General features: G+C 36.8%; 1 protein-coding gene across 1 annotated transcript in view; it reads left to right on the top strand.

The window, feature by feature from the left end:
- The window catches only part of noc2l (NOC2-like nucleolar associated transcriptional repressor), a 41,684-nt gene that overhangs the window by 20,838 nt on the left and 10,246 nt on the right, over positions 1–10,600 (top strand). The window contains exons 13-15 of the mRNA XM_077218683.1: positions 1–65; positions 2,707–2,808; positions 3,501–3,644. The exon at positions 1–65 is cut by the window's left edge and continues 49 nt beyond it. Of these exons, the coding sequence (XP_077074798.1) occupies positions 1–65; positions 2,707–2,808; positions 3,501–3,644 (311 nt within the window). The remainder of the gene's footprint in view (positions 66–2,706; positions 2,809–3,500; positions 3,645–10,600) is intronic.

Genomic DNA, 10,600 nt, shown 5'->3' with positions numbered 1-10,600 from the left:
AGCCCATCAATTTTGCAGTGATCCTCAAACTTAGCAAGACCAATCTCCAAGAAAAGGCTTATAAGGTGACGCATCCAGTACATATTTGAGTTTCAGACCTTCATACATCCATAGTGAACATTTTCACTGTATAACTTAAAAATAAATGCATATTCCTTGGGGGTTTTTTAGTCCCCATCAAATTGTGGATTTTTTTGTTCATCTCATTTTGAAAGAAGTACGTTATGCTCACAAAGGCTGCATTTATTTGATCAAAATGAAGTGAAATCATTACATTATATATTACAATATTACATTTTCACACAAGTAAAGCGACTCAACTGACGCTGGTTCGTCACATGACAGTAACAACATGGTGTACGTAGTATGTCTGAATTTCATTCATACCAACCATAATTCATACATGCTGGATCCTTCACTGGGAACTGAAAGGAACTTAATCCTGCTAAATATTTACTATTTGAACTCTTGCATCCTAGAACAATACTTACTATTTGAACTCTTGCATCCTAGAACAATACAAGTTGGCACCATTATGACTAAAAGTTTGCTAAGAAATATTTCCTACTAAAGCAAGGCAGTATTTGACTCTTGTAAGCGTAACCATAGTAGACTGGGAGTGGCCTTAGATGGCAACATGCCCAGTGCATTATGGGTGTTTTTCTACTTATTTGGCAAAAGGGAAGATGACAGTTTTTTTTTTTTCTGTTTTCTTTCCTTTTTTTGCCTTTCTACTGTAAAGGCAGCCAAGTTGTATTGAAAGGTAATTTTGCCAGTAGTGAAGTACCCCTTTAAATGCGTAATATTTTTGTGGAAACAGTGATGCAGTTTTTTTGATGAATATAAGTTCAATGAACAGCATTTATTTTAAATGGGAATCTTTTGTAAAATTGTAAATGTCTTTACTGTCACTTTTGATCAATTTACTACATTCTTTCTGAATTAAAATATTAATATCTTTTTTTTTTAAACCAGTACCTAGCCCTAACAGTACAATAAATCCAAACTGATGTGCAAAAAGACATTAAAATAAAAAAATAAAAAACAACGACAAAAATGCATCAGATAAAGTACTGGATAAAGATGGCCCCTCCTCCTGTCATGTGTTCATGCTGACTGGCTGTAACTGGATTGAGGTTAGGAGATGAAAGCCCGAACACGCTGCTACACAGGCTAAAGCGCCGCGCGCCGTGTCGCTGCCAAGAGGATTGCCACACAAGCTGCAGGGATTATCCTGCTCTCCTGGTTAGCACGGGGAAGCTTTCCAGTACATACACCCAGGCCAAAACACCGCAGCCACATGCCCCCCGAGACGCCGCTCCACCCTTGCTGTCTGGGATCTCTGTCTGACTTACTAAATCTTAAATATTTCCCAACTAGTAAGGGCAGTTACGAGCAGGGCTTTCCCGTTTCCATTGCGGGGGAATGTGTCTGTGAGGGCTGCAGCTGTAAATTTTAGGTAGGGCAAGGGATTTATGTTCGATCCCTGCCCTAAACCGGGTCAGGATTAGTGTGAATGCTTTTATGCCAGGTGTTGAGTAGAGGTGTGAATACTTTGTGGGGACAGCCATTTTTGTGTTGGGAAAACTGATAGACATGTTTGTTTTTCCATGTATGTAACCTTGTAGGCTACTGCTACTATGATTGTATTTAAATTTTTGTCATTTTGGCATGTCACATTTTTAAGTTATCCATTAAAACAGTTACATTTACACTACCATTCAAAAGTTTTGGGACAGTAGGATTTTTTTTTAATAGATACTTTTATTCAGCAAGGACGTATTAAATTGATCAAAAGTGTCAGTAAAGACATTTATAATGTCACAAAAGATTTCTATTTCAAATTAGTGCTGTTACTTTGATACATTTTTTGGGGGATTCTTTGATTAATAGAAAGTTCACTGTTTCCACAATATTGCCGCAAGAGAGGCTAATGGGGACATAAGCGTAAACTCTTTTGTTTTTAAACTTTTTTCTTTTTAAACTTTTTTTCTTTTTCACTTGTAAGTGCACAGCCATCAGTGCTTTTTTGCATTTAAAAAAAGCAAGGTCTTGAGACACGTTGTTTTAAAAGGTGAACTTATTATAACTTGAACGTCGTGTTTTTAGAACCCCATGTAATGCCTGAGAAGCTACTAAAAATGTGAGATGAATTGTCAAAAGTCAAATGTCCATACAGTGGAATGCAAAAACGTATTCTGTATGAACAGCCGTTAGCCAACTTAGTCTTGCTAAGAAAGTTAGCTAAAGTCAAAGATGTCAGTAGCAACCCTGAGTTACTCATTAGGATATCGTCGCTGTCGCGTGGTAACCTTGTATCTCCAAAAACTCTACTTTTCACAAGATGAAAAAAAATAAAGAGTATAAAATATACATATTTTTTAATCAAGTTTTTAATGTTGTTTATATGTCTGTGGCGTTTTTAATATGCTTTAAGACAAACCATGTACAAATTCATCACTCAACACCATTTTCACCTTAAAACTGCAGTTTTAACCAAAGACTCAAAAACGCATTTTAAAACCGCCTCTGTTCCCTACCATCACAAACATGTAACTAATCCACCCAACGACAGCAACAATATCTGTTTTGTTTAATGGTGTAGACATTTAAAGGTAACTATCACTTTGTGTTTGCGTGGTATGTTTCTGGCCTGAGAATGCATCTCATGTGCTGAGTTTTGAAAGTCTGTTTTCACTGTTACAGGATGGTCTAGTGGAGCAGTTGTATGACCTGATTTTGGAGTATTTCCACACTCAGGCCTGCGCCATTGGCTTTCCTGAGCTGGCTCTGCCTGCCATCGTTCAGGTACTGTTCTGGACAAATGCTTTCACTCTTTTACTTTTCTTTCTAACAGTTACCACATCAGCAACAAGTCTTAATAAGTGAAAGTTATGAAGCTTATTACACCAGTTGTTTGTAATGGTACTCATTCTCACAGATCACACATACAAACTTATTCACAGGCTGTAGTCCAGCTTCTTCAGTCCTCACACCCCAACATACACATCCCAATACTTTCACTAGCAACACAGCATACACTTACACTGCAGTGTTCACACTAGCACAGCACACAAACACACTTCTTTCACCATTACTACTTTCAGCCCACTCTCTCACACACACACATACACTCACACACACACACTCACACACACACACACACACACTCTGGCCACATCCTCTGCTCTGGCCAAAACCGAGCTCTCCTCACTGCCGTTTAAAAATCTGGTTTTGAGTATTTATTCTTTTTGGCCCAGTCGGGTTTTATTTATAAAATCCACTCCTGGGTCTTCAATACTTTTCATTGGCAAAATTTGATTTTCAGATTTTAGCTAAACATTGAACAATTGAATCTATGCAGAGAGGCATTAGAACTATATGAATTATTTGAGGATAGTTTGAAATTCTATCTGCATGTGGCTCCATATTCACATAATTTTCATGATATTTCATTTTTGCTCTTCCTCCCTCTGTCTCTCTCTTGTTGGTCTCCTCAGCTGAAAGCGTTCTTGAAGGAATGCAAAGTGGCCAATTACTGCAAGCCGATGCGCCAGCTGCTTGAGAAGATACAGGAGAACTGCAGCCACATCACAGGACGAAGGCAGAAAGCTGCGTTTGGCGTGGCTGATGTCACAGCTGTGGTGAGTACAAGAGTGTATCATTTTATACCAGGAACATTGAAGTCAACATAAATTCAAAATGGATTAATTTACTTTCTTATTACATATACCTGGTCTTATTATGCAAGATAAAGCTCTACAACTCTTCAACTATCATATATTCCATTAGTAACATGTAGGCTTTGTATCAGATATACCATACAGATGGGGGGAAAAAATATTAACCATTAATATAAATGTTGAACAATCAGAACCCAGTAAAATCCTAATTGATACAATTAAGTCCTGCACTACATTATTTTTCAAATTTTTTTTCACTTGAAAGTTCATCCCATCACTGTTGATGAGTGTTTTGTCTTAGCTTAAAACTTTGCATACAGATAATTCTACATAAATTTGTATATATTATGTATATTGATAAATGATACTATATAATATACAGACTATAATATAATAATTATATTAAAATATTTAATTTATTTATAGTTATATTTCACATTAAATAAAATTCACAATTTTGATTCAGATAATAATTTTCATATTTACACATACATTGTACTTACTCAAATAAGTACTGAGTAATATTAGTTAACTACATGTACTTACTAAAAAAATAATAATAAAGTTTGGTTTAGGGCTAGATTCTTGTAATTAAGCAGAATTTACAGTTGTTACTATAGTAAGTACATCTAGTAACGTGTAACTACATCACATTAAAATAAAGGATATATTTGCTTCTGCATTAGTAATTTTTGTACATTTGTTGGATTGTGACGGTGATGAAATTTTCCCAATGTTGAATCTTCTTTTGCACCTCACTTTTAAAACGATAATGAGCAGAGCGAGCGTTTTCAATTAATGAACTGAACTGAAAACGCTCTGCGCCAGTGGACACGCACCGTTATTAATGTCACAAGCATTTTACTTTTGCTTTTGAATTAGCTGCAATTTGGGGGTGGCAATTGCTTGATTGATTGATTTCACAATTTTTCTCCATGAAAAACACATATCCTTTGCAGGTTGCATTTACATTCAAAATATTGCCAATAGGTGCTTTTACATTTCACTTTGAAACCAAATCTTCCGCCATCATCTTGTCATTCAGCTCCTCACTATGAAATCAGACTCCTGCTGTTGATCTGTGCTGCGACTCTCGTTTGGCTCACGCTGCATTAAGCAGACACATTCAGTTTTTAATGTAGTAGTGTCTGTTCTCTAACTGAACTAAATTATTTTTATTACTATAGAAATGGTGGAGGGCGGTGCAGCGGTGGGCAAGTGATGTAAGGGATGGTTCACCCAAAAATTATTATTGTTTTCATTTAGTTGTTCCAAACCTGTATGTTTTTCTTTCTTCTGAACACAGAATATATTTTGGAGAATGTTGACGTAGCCATTGACTTCCGTAGTATTTTTTTCTATTCAATTGAACTTAGATGCTACCGTCAACTGTTTGGTTACCCAGGTTCTTCAAAATATCTTCTTCTGTGTTCAGCAAAACATTGGAACAACTGGAGGGTGAATAAATGATGACATCATTTTAATTTTTGGTTGAACTATCGCTCTAACTAATTTAGCACTCATTGAATGAGTGTTTTTTTTATTTATTTTTTTTATCCAAATTCAAGCCAAGGAAGTTTTTTTTCTCCTTTCTAAGTTTTTTTTCCAATTATACAGTGACCGTAACAGCACTTCTAGTCAGACATTTGTGAGCTTTGGGACCAGACATGGCAGTCAGATGTTTATTTTAGTTGTAAAAGCAGACTGTTATCACTGCAGTTCCTCCTCTTTCCACCCACCTCAAACACTACCCTGCCTTCCGTCCCCTCGCAGGTGACTGATGGTCAGCCACAGTCTTCGTCTGTGTTCTTGTGTTCAGAGCCCTGCGTGTTTACGTGTGAACACATCTGAGTGTGTGTGCGTGTTGCTGTGGCCAGTTGAAAACAGCATATGGCGGTTGGCCTGAGGCCCAGTTGACCACACCACCTGCAGGTCAGGAAGTGCAGTCACAGGTCCTCAGACAGACACATGCGGCCACTGTGGCACAGAGTACTATTACGACCGTAGCCTGATGCTGGGTCGGTGGTGGATATGAGAGCAGATGAAAGTAATGGAGCAGAAAGCTTTGTAATGCCATTTCTCTCAGCGAGAGACTCTGAGGAGGACAAGCAGACATTAAGTGCTTTGTTTTTGAGCATCTGGTAACGTCAATCCAGTAGCAGATTGGAGCAGACTTTGTGCTTGCTGTTTAGGATTATTGTAGTTTTGAGAGTGTCAATATTCTTTAAAAAAAAAATTAGCTTTTAGTTAGTGTTCATTGTGCATAAATCATATTTTTTATTTTTTTGAAAATTAATTTTAGTTTCAGATGTTATTGGGCTAGTTGCATATGGCCACCAGCGAGTGTGTGCATAGACACTATTTTCTAGTTTCAATGCAGAGAGCTGGAGAATGAGAATGGAGAAATTCAGGTGAATGACTTATAAGGGTCCTATTATGCCCTTTAACGAAGTCTTGATTTTGTTTTTGGGGTGTACTAGAATATGTTTTCATGCTTGATTGTTCAAAAAAACACATTATTGTTCTCATATTTTACATTATTGCACCTCTCTCCCCGATCTGGCTCGAACACGCTGATTTCGAGGAAGCCCCTCTTTCCGAAATACGAAATGTGCTGTGATTGGTCAGCTGGCCCAGTGTGTTGTGATTGGCAGCGCTTAGCGTGTGTTCGGGAAATGTCCCACCCTTCCATAACTGCGAGTTCGTGTAAATATTGAGGATGGCATCAATTTCAAACCAATTCAAGCCTAATTCAGACCCTGACAATGTTAATGAACAAGAGGAGAACGAGATGTGCGGAACAGATTTCAGGCACATACTTTGCAAGCAGAGATTTCATAGGACATTTCAGAGTATAATTTTCGTATCCATTATAGATACAATGTTATCCTCCATTTAATCGTGATATTTGTCGGAAAACTAAGGTAATACAAACAGTAATTGATCACAAAACCATGGTTAATTTTCCGAAGGACCGGTGAACAGTCTTACAAAAGTGAGAGCTTACAAAAGCTACAGAAAACAAGTTGTTCTCCATAAAATTTGCAGCGCACAGTTACACATTTGGGTTATAATGTTCAGAAACAGTGTTTAAAATAAGTTTTCAAGCACTCTTAAGTTCGTCGGCCTCAGGAAGTTCAAACAAATTAGTTTTGGAAACAGGGTGAAATTTATTGTAAAAACAAGGTAAGTAATTACAGAGTAGACCCATCAGTTATCTACGCATCCACACCCATGAAGAAATATTTTATTTCTCTAAAATATTAGTATAACAATCACTTATTGAGTAACATTTTAACTGACATAAGTAAAAAAAATAAAAAAGAAATTGTATAATTCTTAAACCGATTATACCCATACACTGGAAACCTGTAGCCTACCTGGATCCGAAATATGTTTTGTGCTTTCCTGAGAACAGACTACTCTAATGAAAGCTTACAACAGGAATAGCCTTGATTAGAGAGTTGTTTGCATAAAATATCCTGTAAACCTTCACACGTTTGCCCTGTGAAACTCAACTGTTTAACTAAAGTTAACACAAACAGTTTTCAATATATCTAAGTAAAAATAAGAGTTACACCGTGTCCTAACCAGACGCGATGTGATAAGATTCCAGCGACAAATAATATGTCTGTCCACACTAGTCGCGACGCGACTGTGAGATGCTACAAAATCAATTAAAACCCACTGCCAATCAGAACAGCATGTGGGCGGAGTCTCGTGGCAAGTGCACTCTGGTGCACAGCACCAGAGGATAATCTTGACGGCACTCGCAAGAAAATGGATAATTAGGCTACATATTAACAAATTCACAAATATTACACCATTTAAACATTATTAAAAATACATAGGCTACTGTGTTACTAAAAAAATCTTTGTCAAAGAATACACTTGTTTGTTCACAGTTTGAATGGTCTTGTTTCTATTTGTTTAATTTCAAGATCTGAGGTGAATTATCCATTGTTGCTTTTACAGCTACAAAGCTGGGAGCACTAAATTATATTCAAAGTCACATTGCATGCTTTTAACATTAAATAAAGCACACAAACAGTACCTGAGATAATCATTGCCACACTTTGCGTTTGTTGTTCCAGCCGCAACGTCGCAGAAAAATAGAAACCGTTTCTAAAATAGAATCGTCGCGTGTCGCTGTCGCGGCTGGTTAGGACAAAAACTCTGATTAACATGGAAAAGATACCTTTTATCGCACGTCGTGTGTAGTTAGGACACGGTGTTAGACGATAAAGAAAATAAAAATAGACTCCAGACAGACAATGATTTATGCAACAGATGCTCTTTCTTTACTCATCTCACAAAAATAAATGCAGTAATTAATAGAAGGTCACAGCTGAAATACAAACACTGAATTATTATAGGTTTGCATACAATGTTCAATTACATATTAAATAAAAAAACATTAGATCTTGATTAGGGTAGAGTGTTGTTCCATGCAGAAAAAGAAGTAAGTTTTGAGCCATTTAGTCCCACAGCAGTCAGAATAAAATCAGGACATGTACTTTATACACTTGAGGGTTATGTATGAATGCAATCTGTCGCTAAGACCGGAAGAGTACCGGTATGTGCGGAAGTAAATGTGTCCTAGCCCTAGCACCTAAATTATTTTAGAATTTATTAGTAATTCTATAAACATGTAATTCATATTTAATAAGTAATATGCATTAATTTGATTAACGTATATATTTGTAATCAATTTTATATTTCAGTCTCTAAACATTGCATACAGAAAATTAACTATTTTGTTTGTTATATATATGTCAATCAGATGCCCCCCTTCCTGTTTGATTTTGCATCTATTTTTGGCACAATAAACTAGATCAGACCATCTGAAATTGTTTGGAATTAAAAATATAAATTAAATTGGCAATATAAAATTAATTTTCTTTGTAATTCTATTTAGTTTTTCTTCATTTTTTAGTGCACATTTTTCCTTTTTATTGTTGTGGGGGGGCGGGGGGGGTTGTTTTTTTGTGATATTTTTTTGTCTTAAGTTTCAGTTAACAATAAAATCCCTGGTGCTGACTGGGATAATAATGACAAAGTTGGTGGGAGAAAAAAATGAGGGGGACTGCAGGGGTGAAGGTTGGGAGAGAAGGTGAGAAGTTGCTTCCTCTCTGGGGCGAGATCTCTGCTCCATTCATCTCCATCTCCGCTCTCATTTGTCACCCCTGCCGATGCACAGCCCGTTCATCTCTCCTCCCCGCCCCTTGCTGTCTCTGGAACGAGTCATGCTTCTGATAAATATTTAAGGGCATTTAAGACTGAAATGAAGGAGGGGTGGATGGGTTTTTCTCTCCTCTGTGTAATGTTGAGCTGTAGGGAGAGATGCAGTAGGGCAGAGCATGCAGACAGCATGGCACCACGCCGGGGTGCGTCTGTCGCCGGGCTCCGGCCAGCAGGAAAGATGTCCTTTAGTAACGAGGGTGGCATGGCAAACTTCTCACTAGGCACTGCCGCCAGCACAGCTGCATAAAGCCGCTTGCCCCACGGATCAGTCCAAAAAACAAATATCTGTCTCTGTGGGTCGTGCCAGTGCCTTCAACAGCTCTAATACTACTATGACACACATCACACAGAGGTTAAATATCTAACTACCTATATTATACCAATATAATACCTACCTAATGTTATGTTAGTATTATTTATATTCCATTATTTATTTATATACTGCTATTTGTTTTTTATTAATATTTTGAATTGGCTTTAATTTTATATATTTTTAGAATTAATTAAGTTTTTAGTGAATTTCGAATGTGCTTTTGTCTTTTTTTTTACATTTATTTCTAAATAGTTTTAATTTATATTTATCTAAATTTACATTTTTTTCATCTGTCTGTCATGATACATACTAAGATTTACATATTTATTTTACTAGTACATAAGTTAATATTGAGCAACATAGACACTTTATGCCCAAATATTTTATTTAATTGTTATTATTATGCTTATGACATAACACAATTAAATTTGAAATTCTATCACCCACTTGAATGGTAAGGTATAATACATTCTAACTATTGCAATGGCTAAAACAATGCATTGTGATTTCTTGTGGTTCATTTTAGCCTCAGTACCCTAGTGCACCAAGTGATCCAATCAGGATTTCTTTCCAGAATCTGCACAGCAGTTATTGAACAGATGCTTCAAAGGATGAAGCCCCCAGTTTGCCAGAGAGCTTAGCCTCACTTGTCATGTACACATCTGTTAGCTTTGTTTGGGTCTGTTGTATCATATTGCGCCTTTTTATGGCTTTGATCCTTTCACTATTCTACAAACTGCTGCAAATTGTTATGAATAAGTTTAGCTAACTGTGGACTGAAGTTGAGATTTGTTTGCTATTGGATTTGGAGGTCAACTAATCTCATTTTACCTGATCAATATCATGCTCAAGACCTTTAAAGGTGCAGTGTGTGATTTTTAGCGGCAACTAGTGGTGAGGTTACGAATTGCAACCAACAAAAGTTAAGGTGGCCGACAGTAAAATGTCATCGTCTGAGACAGCAGAGAGTAGCTAGTTCAGCAATGAGGTTTCTTTACAAGGATAAATTAAGAAAATATGTTTACTAAATTATTCAATAAAACTATATGTTATTGCGAATATTACTTTTATTTGTTCATCATTGTGTCAGTGTTTTATTCGCTGAGCTAAGCTTGCTTCCTTGCACGAAGAGCAACATAGTAATGACAAGTTTGTCCGTTTAGGGCTACTGTAGAAACAATGCGGGCGCATTTCAATGTAAGGGGAACCCGCGGTGTATGTAGATTGAAACTGCTCATTCTAAGGTAATACAAATACAGCAGTTAATCAAGTAAGGTCTTTATACACCACTGAAAACTTCTTTCTCAAGGTAGTGACGAAACGCGCTCCTTTGTTCGCTGTCGGCTACGGTAGAAACATG

The sequence above is a fragment of the Siphateles boraxobius genome, unplaced genomic scaffold, assembly GCF_051911475.1.
Source record: "Siphateles boraxobius isolate OS27281-9 unplaced genomic scaffold, OSU_SipBor_1 77, whole genome shotgun sequence".
NCBI lineage: Eukaryota > Metazoa > Chordata > Actinopteri > Cypriniformes > Leuciscidae > Siphateles > Siphateles boraxobius.
Note: the sequence above shows the minus strand (reverse complement) of the source record. Positions and strands in the feature narration are given on the sequence as shown.